Source organism: Salvelinus alpinus, chromosome 17 (assembly GCF_045679555.1).
Source record: "Salvelinus alpinus chromosome 17, SLU_Salpinus.1, whole genome shotgun sequence".
NCBI lineage: Eukaryota > Metazoa > Chordata > Actinopteri > Salmoniformes > Salmonidae > Salvelinus > Salvelinus alpinus.
The window spans coordinates 53013762-53026291 of record NC_092102.1 but is presented as its reverse complement, the minus strand read 5'-3'; the positions used below and the strand labels follow the sequence as shown (position 1 = coordinate 53026291).

Below are 12530 nucleotides of genomic sequence, written 5' to 3'. Positions count from 1 at the left end.
GCGAAACGCTGCTCTCCCTTCACGGACCGACCGCAGGAAGGGAGGCAGTCTGGTGATTGCTCGTTTGTTATTCGTGTTCTGACCGTGTTCAGCAGTGATCCACTTGACAAATGACTTATGTGATTAGCTAGCCAGCGGCACACGGCCTACTAATAATAGCTTTGGCCTCTTGGTGCTGTTGCCGGACATTTGACGTCCTTTGTTGTTCACCAAAACGACAGACTATTATCGTGTTATCTAGTTCGCTAGACTGGTTCGGTGGCCCAGTGCTGACTGTGTCATCCAGTGAATATTTGTTTGGTCATTCACTCGAAATAACGTGGAGTGTCATAGCCGACAAAACAGATGTTATGATATTGCTTTTTGTTTCTGTTTTGGGCTTTGCTGTATCATTGTAGTATTTAGATTTTTGATGGTCACGTTTTCGTTTTTAACCTTGATATGAGTTACTTTGTACCCACATATGACACTTGACGCGCTCTCTTGCCTCAGTTTGTCCCGTGTACATTTATTGTCGCTATGCGCTAGCTAGTTATAATGCTAGGTCGACAGGCAGCTGCAGTGGATGCGGCATTTCCGCCTCTCTTGTTGGCTGGTTGTCATGAATCTAGAAGTTACGGTATGCTCCCACGCTGTCCCGGAAAGACCGCTATCATTTCTTGGTGGGAGTGTTGATAGCTATTTACTTACAAGCTATTTACCGGTAGATTCGTCCAACGTTAAAGACCTATAGCTTTTGTGTGCTATCTCAACCCGTTTTCTAATGATGTTTAGTTATGACATTTTAATTCTGTCGCAATTTTTTTTTAAATAACTGACTGTGATTTGCTTTGTAAACAGAGACTGTTTTCCTTATATTATGTTTATTTTTGTCGTGTGATGACTGTCCTCAATAACCTGACGTGCTCGAGTTAAATGGCTTTGTCTCTATCAGATACTGTTGTTGTATGCTGCCTTGGCGACAGCCCCCCCACCACGAGGCTTTGTTAAGCTTTGCACCCCTACAGTTCACTGCAGTAACGTTTTACTGAATCAGCGTTTTTAGTGTTGAGGCAGAGATGGGGGGGGGCAGGGCCTTGCATATAATTAACAATACCATTTGAGATTGTTGTGGGTGTGGTGTATATGGCCAATATACCACCGTTTAAGGCTGTTCTTATGCAAGATGCAACAAGGAGTGCCTGGATACAGCCCTTAGCTGTGGTTTATTGGCATTATACCACACACCCCCAGGGGCTCCCGAGTGGCTCAGCAGTCTAAGGCACTGTATCTCAGTGCTTAAGGCGTCACTACAGAAACCCTGGTTCGAATCCGGCTGTGATTGGGAATCCCACATGGCGGCGCACAATTGGCCCATCGTCTTCCGGGTTTGGCCAGGGTAGGCCTTCATTGTAAATAATAAATTGTTCTTAACTGACTTGCCTAGTTACAGGTTAAATAAAGATTTAAATAAAGGTTACTTCACAAAAAAATACACCACAAACCACAGAGGTGCCTTAATGCTATTATAAGCTGGTTACCAAAGTACTCGGGGTGGCAGGGTAGCCTAGTGGTTAGAGCATTGGACTAGTAACTGGAAGGTTGCAAGATCAAATCCCCGAGCAGACAAGGTAAAAATGTGTTTTTCTGCCCCTGAACAAGGCAGTTAACCTTCCTAGGCCGTCATTGAAAATAAGAATTTGTTCTTAACTGGCTTAAATAAAATTTAAAAATTGAGCAGTAAAAATGAATGTTTTGTCATACCCTTGGTATACTGGCTGTTATACAATGGCTGGGTCTAATCCTTAATGCTGATTGGTTAACTTCTCTAGGATATGTGGGACGCTTCTCTAGGATATGTGGGACGCTAACGTCCCACTTGGCCAAAAGCCAGTAAAAATGCAGAGCTCCAAATTCAAATATATTACTATAAAAATTAAACTTTCATGAAATCACACATGAAAGACACCAAATTAAAGCTACACTTGTTGTGAATCCAGCCAACATGTCTGATTTCAAAAAGGATTTACGGCGAAAGCACACCAAACGATTATGTTAGGTCAGTAGATAGCCACAGAAAAACACAGCCATTTTTCCAGCCAAAGGAGTAACAAAAAGCAGAAATAGAGATAAAATTAATCACTAACCTTTGATGATCTTCATCAGATGACACTCATAGGACTTCATGTTACACAATACATGTATGTTTTGTTCGGTAAAGTTCATATTTATATCCAAAAATCTGAGTTTAGGCGGGACGCTACTGTCTCACTTGGCAAAAAGCCAGAGAAAATGCAGAGCGCCAAATTCAAATTAATTACTATGAAAATTACTATAAGAATCAAACTTTCATTAAATCACACATGAAAGTTACCAAATTAAAGCTACACTGGTTGTGAATCCAGCCAACACGTCAGAATTCAGATAGGCTTTTCGGCGAAAGCAAACAATGCTATTATCTGAGGATAGCACAATAGTAAACAAAGACAGAGAAGCATATTTCATCCCTGCAGGCGCGACACAAAGCAGAAATACAAAATATAATTCATGCCTTTGACGAGCTTCTGTTGTTGGCACTCCAATATGTCCCATAAACTCCCTAGAAAGGCCAGAACCTACAAAGAAACCTAGAGGAACCAGGCTATGAGGGGTGGCCAGGCCAATATGAATAAATTAATCAAAATAACATTTTAATGAATGTCAATCATTATTTTAATATGTTGGTAACCTGTTGTATAAGAGTGATAATGCCCTCGAAGCAGTGTTTAGAGGATATATTGGCACGGTTTGCCGTCCCTCGACTTCATATCGGTCCTAACAACACCTGTGCCAATACATCCTCCAAACACCGGCTTCTAGGGCATTATCACTTAAATACGCCACGGCTGTCAGCCAGTCAGCATTCAGGGCTCGAACCACCTAGTTTATAATACATAATACCAGTAGAGATGGGGTGGGCCTTCCTTATAGTATAATACATAATACCAGTAGAGATAGGGTGGGCCTTCCTTATAGTATAATACCAGTAGAGATGGGGTGGGCCTTCCTTATAGTATAATACATAATACCAGTAGAGATGGGGTGGGCCTTCCTTATAGTATAATACCAGTAGAGATGGGGTGGGCCTTCCTTATAGTATAATACATAATACCAGTAGAGATGGGGTGGACCTTCCTTATAGTATAATACCAGTAGAGATGGGGTGGGACTTCCTTATAGTATAATACATAATACCAGTAGAGATGGGGTGGGCCTTCCTTATAGTATAATACCAGTAGAGATGGGGTGGGCCTTCCTTATAGTATAATACATAATACCAGTAGAGATGGGGTGGGCCTTCCTTATAGTATAATACCAGTAGAGATGGGGTGGGCCTTCCTTATAGTATAATACCAGTAGAGATAGGGTGGGCCTTCCTTATAGTATAATACCAGTAGAGATAGGGTGGGCCTTCCTTATAGTATAATACATAATACCAGTAGAGATGGGGTGGGACTTCCTTATAGTATAATACATAATACCAGTAGAGATGGGGTGGGACTTCCTTATAGTATAATACATAATACCAGTAGAGATAGGGTGGGCCTTCCTTATAGTATAATACCAGTAGAGATGGGGTGGGCCTTCCTTATAGTATAATACATAATACCAGTAGAGATGGGGTGGGCCTTCCTTATAGTATAATACCAGTAGAGATGGGGTGGGACTTCCTTATAGTATAATACATAATACCAGTAGAGATGGGGTGGGCCTTCCTTATAGTATAATACATAATACCAGTAGAGATGGGGTGGGCCTTCCTTATAGTATAATACATAATACCAGTAGAGATGGGGTGGGCCTTCCTTATAGTATAATACCAGTAGAGATGGGGTGGACCTTCCTTATAGTATAATACATAATACCAGTAGAGATGGGGTGGGCCTTCCTTATAGTATAATACATAATACCAGTAGAGATGGGGTGGGCCTTCCTTATAGTATAATACATAATACCAGTAGAGATGGGGTGGGCCTTCCTTATAGTATAATACATAATACCAGTAGAGATGGGGTGGGCCTTCCTTATAGTATAATACATATTACCAGTAGAGATGGGGTGGGCCTTCCTTATAGTATAATACATAATACCAGTAGAGATAGGGTGGACCTTCCTTATAGTATAATACCAGTAGAGATGGGGTGGGCCTTCCTTATAGTATAATACATAATACCAGTAGAGATGGGGTGGGCCTTCCTTATAGTATAATACCAGTAGAGATGGGGTGGACCTTCCTTATAGTATAATACATAATACCAGTAGAGATGGGGTGGGCCTTCCTTATAGTATAATACATAATACCAGTAGAGATGGGGTGGGCCTTCCTTATAGTATAATACCAGTAGAGATAGGGTGGACCTTCCTTATAGTATAATACCAGTAGAGATGGGGTGGGCCTTCCTTATAGTATAATACATAATACCAGTAGAGATGGGGTGGGCCTTCCTTATAGTATAATACCAGTAGAGATGGGGTGGGCCTTCCTTATAGTATAATACATAATACCAGTAGAGATAGGGTGGGCCTTCCTTATAGTATAATACCAGTAGAGATGGGGTGGGCCTTCCTTATAGTATAATACCAGTAGAGATGGGGTGGGACTTCCTTATAGTATAATACATAATACCAGTAGAGATAGGGTGGGCCTTCCTTATAGTATAATACATAATACCAGTAGAGATAGGGTGGGCCTTCCTTATAGTATAATACCAGTAGAGATGGGGTGGGCCTTCCTTATAGTATAATACATAATACCAGTAGAGATGGGGTGGGCCTTCCTTATAGTATAATACCAGTAGAGATGGGGTGGGCCTTCCTTATAGTATAATACATAATACCAGTAGAGATGGGGTGGGCCTTCCTTATAGTATAATACCAGTAGAGATGGGGTGGGCCTTCCTTATAGTATAATACATAATACCAGTAGAGATGGGGTGGGCCTTCCTTATAGTATAATACCAGTAGAGATGGGGTGGGCCTTCCTTATAGTATAATACATAATACCAGTAGAGATGGGGTGGGCCTTCCTTATAGTATAATACATAATACCAGTAGAGATGGGGTGGGCCTTCCTTATAGTATAATACATAATACCAGTAGAGATGGGGTGGGCCTTCCTTATAGTATAATACCAGTAGAGATGGGGTGGGCCTTCCTTATTGTATAATACCAGTAGAGATGGGGTGGGCCTTCCTTATAGTATAATACCAGTAGAGATGGGGTGGGCCTTCCTTATTGTATAATACCAGTAGAGATGGGGTGGGCCTTCCTTATAGTATAATACCAGTAGAGATGGGGTGGGCCTTCCTTATAGTATAATACATAATACCAGTAGAGATGGGGTGGGCCTTCCTTATAGTATAATACCAGTAGAGATGGGGTGGGCCTTCCTTATTGTATAATACCAGTAGAGATGGGGTGGGCCTTCCTTATAGTATAATACCAGTAGAGATAGGGTGGACCTTCCTTATAGTATAATACATAATACCAGTAGAGATGGGGTGGGCCTTCCTTATTGTATAATACCAGTAGAGATGGGGTGGGCCTTCCTTATTGTATAATACCAGTAGAGATGGGGTGGGCCTTCCTTATAGTATAATACCAGTAGAGATGGGGTGGACCTTCCTTATAGTATAATACCAGTAGAGATGGGGTGGGCCTTCCTTATAGTATAATACATAATACCAGTAGAGATGGGGTGGGACTTCCTTATAGTATAATACCAGTAGAGATGGGGTGGGCCTTCCTTATAGTATAATACCAGTAGAGATGGGGTGGGCCTTCCTTATAGTATAATACATAATACCAGTAGAGATGGGGTGGGACTTCCTTATAGTATAATACCAGTAGAGATGGGGTGGGACTTCCTTATAGTATAATACCAGTATGTAAACATGCATCTTTCACGTGGTCTCTCCCTCTCTCTCTCTCTGTGCGTGTCTCTGTCTGAAAGGAACATTTAATACCTCTATTCATATTTTACCAGTATAGCTCTGCTACCCGGCCCCAGCGGGCCCAGACATTATTCATCCGGGTAGGGCCTGTTTTTCCATCAATAACGAGGGTACGGGCAGGGCTCGGCGGTCACTAAATTGATCACTAACGTTTTTAACCTGAGCCATTTGCTCGTGCTCTGCTGCACAGTCTAGTCATATCTGACTAGGATAATAACATGATGGTTGAAGTGCTATAACCTCTTCAAATATTAAGATGAGAGATTATTTCACAGAGTTTAGAGCGATGAAAAGTAGCTACCTGCTAACGGATCTCATGTCTCTTCACTGAGCAGTTTAGAGTGATGAAAAGTAGCTACCTGCTAACGGATCTCATGTCTCTTCACTGAGCAGTTCAGAGTGATGAAAAGTAGCTACCTGCTAACGGATCTCATGTCTCTTCACTGAGCAGTTCAGAGTGATGAAAAGTAGCTAACGGATCTCATGTCTCTTCACTGAGCAGCCCAAGTGGGTTGACAAAAGCAAATCGGGGTAGGGCCTGAACGTCGCAGGCATGGGTATGGCTTAAAATGAATGCCCCGTGCAGGGCTCTAGTTCCCAGGGACCGCCCTGGTCCTTAAAATGAATGCCCGTGCAGGGCTCTAGTTCCCAGGGACCGCCCTGGTCCTTAAAATGAATGCCCCGTGCAGGGCTCTAGTTCCCAGGGACCGCCCTGGTCCTTAAAATGAATGCCCCGTGCAGGGCTCTAGTTCCCAGGGACCGCCCTGGTCCTTAAAATGAATGCCCCGTGCAGGGCTCTAGTTCCCAGGGACCGCCCTGGTCCTTAAAATGAATGCCCCGTGCAGGGCTCTAGTTCCCAGGGACCGCCCTGGTCCTTAAAATGAATGCCCCGTGCAGGGCTCTAGTTCCCAGGGACCGCCCTGGTCCTTAAAATGAATGCCCCGTGCAGGGCTCTAGTTCCCAGGGACCGCCCTGGTCCTTAAAATGAATGCCCCGTGCAGGGCTCTAGTTCCCAGGGACCGCCCTGGTCCTTAAAATGAATGCCCCGTGCAGGGCTCTAGTTCCCAGGGACCGCCCTGGTCCTTAAAATGAATGCCCCGTGCAGGGCTCTAGTTCCCAGGGACCGCCCTGGTCCTTGTTCTACCATATTTGATAGTACCTGGTTTCATATCTGTTCTCAGGCCTGGTCCGTGTTCTACCACATGTTTCTCTCGTGGCCAGTGCAGCTGCTCGTTAATTTAGATAAATATTTTTCTATCTTCGCTGGGGTGAGTAGAATTGAATGATGGTTAGTGGAAGGAGGGATGGATGAAGGTTTGTTCTCTGTCTAGCCTGACTGTAGATTGGATAAGAGTCCCTCTATACATGCTTCAGACACACCGTCAGTCCTTGTTCTGTAAGTCATGACTGTCTTGTCAATACATACAACTGTTACATCAGCTGTTTGAAGGAAAATATCTTTCCCCTGCAGTCCTCATTTAATCCTATTGACATTGGCAGGTCAGACGGCAAGGATTTAGTCAGTTGTTGGCCAGGCAGTCTCATTGCACTGAGACGACTTACCAACTAAATCATGACTTACCAACTAAATCATAATTTACACACTACCATGGTCATGAAATTTCATGTTTTGATTTTAAAGTCTTCAGTAGGTTGTGTCATGGCTGTCCAGTACTGCAGTTTGTTAGTCTACAGATTCCTGTTAGGACTACTGTCAGCTGTTTTACCTGTGCGGCTGTGTTGTGTGTGTCTGTGTTGTCAGACAGAAAGGAGAGCCTCACACTCTAGGAGCTCAGATGTATTAATTGAATAACCAATATTTCAACAGCCTTCCTCAGGGTACAATGAGAAACACTGTGGGTTACTAGTTTCTAGAGTTTGAAAGGACACACACATGTGTCTGTAATCATGGCCGGCTGTGGCTTGATATCATTGGTTGATTTACTGATATATAAATAGAACATATAAAATCCAGGATGGATAGCATATGGTCATAGATACAATGTGGCTACATAGGCTAATGGATAGCATATGGTCATAGATACAATGTGGCTACATAGGCTAATGGATAGCATATGGTCATAGATACAATGTAGCTACATAGGCTAATGGATAGCATACGGTCATAGATACAATGTGGCTACATAGGCTAATGGATAGCATACAGTCATAGATACAATGTGGCTACATAGGCTAATGGATAGCATACGGTCATAGATACAATGTAGCTACATAGGCTAATGGATAGCATACGGTCATAGATACAATGTAGCTACATAGGCTAATGGATAGCATACGGTCATAGATACAATGTAGCTACATAGGCTAATGGATAGCATACGGTCATAGATACAATGTAGCTACATAGGCTAATGGATAGCATACGGTCATAGATACAATGTGGCTACATAGGCTAATGGATAGCATACGGTCATAGATACAATGTAGCTACATAGGCTAATGGATAGCATACGGTCATAGATACAATGTGGCTACATAGGCTAATGGATAGCATACGGTCATAGATACAATGTGGCTACATAGGCTAATGGATAGCATACAGTCATAGATACAATGTAGCTACATAGGCTAATGGATAGCATACGGTCATAGATACAATGTGGATACATAGGCTAATGGATAGCATACAGTCATAGATACAATGTGGCTACATAGGCTAATGGATAGCATACGGTCATAGATACAATGTGGCTACATAGGCTAATGGATAGCATACGGTCATAGATACAATGTGGCTACATAGGCTAATGGATAGCATACGGTCATAGATACAATGTGGCTACATAGGCTAATGGATAGCATACGGTCATAGATACAATGTGGCTACATAGGCTAATGGATAGCATACAGTCATAGATACAATGTGGCTACATAGGCTTAGGGATAGCCGAAGGGAGCAAGGGTCTTTAAATGAAAGATACAGGCAGCTTCTCGTTTTTAACAATAATTTGTCAAGGTCACCCTTTTCTCCTAGGGAGGGTGACATGTTTGATGCCGATATAACGTAGAGACAGTGGGGTTGGTCTTCCAGACAGGGGGCCGGTACTGGGTATGTTGTCTAAGTGTGTGTATGTCGCTGTGTTAGGTTGTCAAACTAATAATTGTGTGTGTTTTCAGATGTCCAGCTCGCCGCTGTCCAAGAAGCGTCGCGTGTCAGACTCAGAGACGAAGACGGGATCCCACTGCTCCTCCTCTAACTCTGTCAGAACTGAACTGTCTCACACACCCACCAACGTACGTACACACACACACACACACACACACACACACACACACACACACACACACACACACACACACACACTGCACCTCCTCTAACTCTGTCAGAACTGAACTGTCTCACACACCCACCAACGTACGTACACACACACACACACACACTGCACCTCCTCTAACTCTGTCAGAACTGAACTGTCTCACACACCCACCAACGTACGTACACACACACACACACACACTGCACCTCCTCTAACTCTGTCAGAACTGAACTGTCTCACACACCCACCAACATACACACACACACACTGTTTGTCTTCTAAGTCTCATAACTGAACTGTCTCACACAATGCTGGGTTAGTTTGACTGGTTTTCACGTCTGTTCTCCAGGGCATGGCTAAGAATGGCAATGATGCTGAGATCGATGAAGGCCTCTACTCCAGACAGCTGTAAGTATCATATCTATAACCCATGAATGTCACCCAGAGCGTTGGTGACAAACTGCTGCCGGAGGCAATTTCAGTACGCTTTTTTTGCCGATGTTTACTGACACTGAGCGTAGGTAAATTCATCAGTTATTCTGCTCTCTGGTACACTCAGACGAGAGTACTCTGAAATCAGAGTAGATAGACAGAGAATTTACAAAAGCACCTGAATGTCCATTGAGAAGGCACAACGACTCTACCACTTAGCTAAGAATGATGGGAATAATCAAGTCAATAAACGTTGTATTAGTAGCCAACTAACGTTAGGTAGCTAGCTAACATACCGGTACATACAAGCTACTGCTGTTATGATATGCTATGTGGTTCGTAAGGACAGTGTAGCTAACATACCGGTCCATACTGCTGTAATGATATGCTATGTGGTTCATAAGGACAGTGTAGCTAGCTAACATACCGGTCCATACTGCTGTAATGATATGCTATGTGGTTCATAAGGACAGTGTAGCTAGCTAACATACCGGTCCATACTGCTGTAATGATATGCTATGTGGTTCATAAGGACAGTGTAGCTAGCTAACATACCGGTCCATACTGCTGTAATGATATGCTATGTGGTTCATAAGGACAGTGTAGCTAGCTAACATACCGGTCCATACTGCTGTAATGATATGCTATGTGGTTCATAAGGACAGTGTAGCTAGCTAACATACCGGTCCATACTGCTGTAATGATATGCTATGTGGTTCATAAGGACAGTGTAGCTAGCTAACATACCGGTCCATACTGCTGTAATGATATGCTATGTGGTTCATAAGGACAGTGTAGCTAGCTAACATACCGGTCCATACTGCTGTAATGATATGCTATGTGGTTCATAAGGACAGTGTAGCTAGCTAACATACCGGTCCATACTGCTGTTATGATATGCTATGTGGTTCATAAGGACAGTGTAGCTAACATACCGGTACATACTGCTGTAATGATATGCTATGTGGTTCATAAGGACAGTGTAGCTAACATACCGGTCCATACTGCTGTAATGATATGCTATGTGGTTCATAAGGACAGCGTAGCTAACATACCGGTCCATACTGCTGTAATGATATGCTATGTGGTTCATAAGGACAGTGTAGCTAGCTAACATACCGGTACATACTGCTGTAATGATATGCTATGTGGTTCATAAGGACAGCGTAGCTAACATACCGGTCCATACTGCTGTAATGATATGCTATGTGGTTCATAAGGACAGTGTAGCTAGCTAACATACCGGTCCATACTGCTGTAATGATATGCTATGTGGTTCATAAGGACAGTGTAGCTAGCTAACATACCGGTCCATACTGCTGTAATGATATGCTATGTGGTTCATAAGGACAGTGTAGCTAGCTAACATACCGGTCCATACTGCTGTAATGATATGCTATGTGGTTCATAAGGACAGTGTAGCTAGCTAACATACCGGTCCATACTGCTGTAATGATATGCTATGTGGTTCATAAGGACAGTGTAGCTAGCTAACATACCGGTCCATACTGCTGTTATGATATGCTATGTGGTTCATAAGGACAGTGTAGCTAACATACCGGTACATACTGCTGTAATGATATGCTATGTGGTTCATAAGGACAATGTAGCTAACATACCGGTCCATACTGCTGTAATGATATGCTATGTGGTTCATAAGGACAGCGTAGCTAACATACCGGTCCATACTGCTGTAATGATATGCTATGTGGTTCATAAGGACAGTGTAGCTAACATACCGGTCCATACTGCTGTAATGATATGCTATGTGGTTCATAAGGACAGTGTAGCTAGCTAACATACCGGTACATACTGCTGTAATGATATGCTATGTGGTTCATAAGGACAGCGTAGCTAACATACCGGTCCATACTGCTGTAATGATATGCTATGTGGTTCATAAGGACAGTGTAGCTAACATACCGGTCCATACTGCTGTAATGATATGCTATGTGGTTCATAAGGACAGTGTAGCTAGCTAACATACCGGTACATACTGCTGTAATGATATGCTATGTGGTTCATAAGGACAGCGTAGCTAACATACCGGTCCATACTGCTGTAATGATATGCTATGTGGTTCGTTAGGACAGCGTAGCTAACAAATTGTCAGCGAACATAACGTTTGACTTCAGCTGCATATTTTCCGCCATTTTCTTCAAAACTGGAAACGATGTGAAGCCACACCCATTTTCTGAAGAATTGCATTATGGGCCCAAAAAGCACAGAAACTGTCCACTGCTTGTATACTTCGTATTTTGGCAAATTTAGTACAACGTCCGGGAACATTTGGCATACTAACTATATCCATACTGTGACCAATAAGCATACTATACTCAATTTACTTTACAAATAGTACAGTTAGTATGAGTATTTGAACACAGCTCTGGTCTCTCTCCGTAGAGCTCTAGTGTCCTGTTCTCAGGCCTGAGAGGTCTGACGTAGTGTTATAAAGGTGTTATGTAGTGTTATAAAGCCTGTATTCTCGCCTCCGTAGCTACGTGTTGGGCCATGATGCTATGAAACGCATGCAGAGCTCCAATGTCCTGGTCTCAGGGCTGAGAGGGCTGACGTAGTGTTATAAAGTTGTTATGTAGTCTTATAAAGCCTGTATGCTCTCCTCCGTAGCTACGTGTTGGGCCATGATGCTATGAAACGCATGCAGAGCTCCAACGTCCTGGTCTCAGGGCTGAGAGGGCTGACGTAGTGTTATAAAGGTGTTATGTAGTCTTATAAAGCCTGTATGCTCTCCTCCGTAGCTACGTGTTGGGCCATGATGCTATGAAACGCATGCAGAGGTCCAATGTCCTGGTCTCAGGGCTGAGAGGGCTGACGTAGTGTTATAAAG

General features: G+C 43.1%; 1 protein-coding gene across 5 annotated transcripts in view; it reads left to right on the top strand.

Moving 5' to 3' along the window:
- The window catches only part of uba1 (ubiquitin-like modifier activating enzyme 1), a 109348-nt gene that overhangs the window by 16698 nt on the left and 80120 nt on the right, over window positions 1–12530 (top strand). For 3 of the 5 annotated variants that reach the window (XM_071349408.1, XM_071349407.1, XM_071349409.1), the window contains exons 2-3: window positions 9111–9227; window positions 9600–9658. In XM_071349408.1, coding sequence (XP_071205509.1) covers window positions 9111–9227; window positions 9600–9658 — 176 coding nt within the window. Of the gene's footprint in view, window positions 1–9110; window positions 9228–9374; window positions 9426–9487; window positions 9503–9599; window positions 9659–12530 lie in introns of those variants that run through there. The other 2 variants (XM_071349410.1, XM_071349411.1) reach the window with 2 other exon arrangements.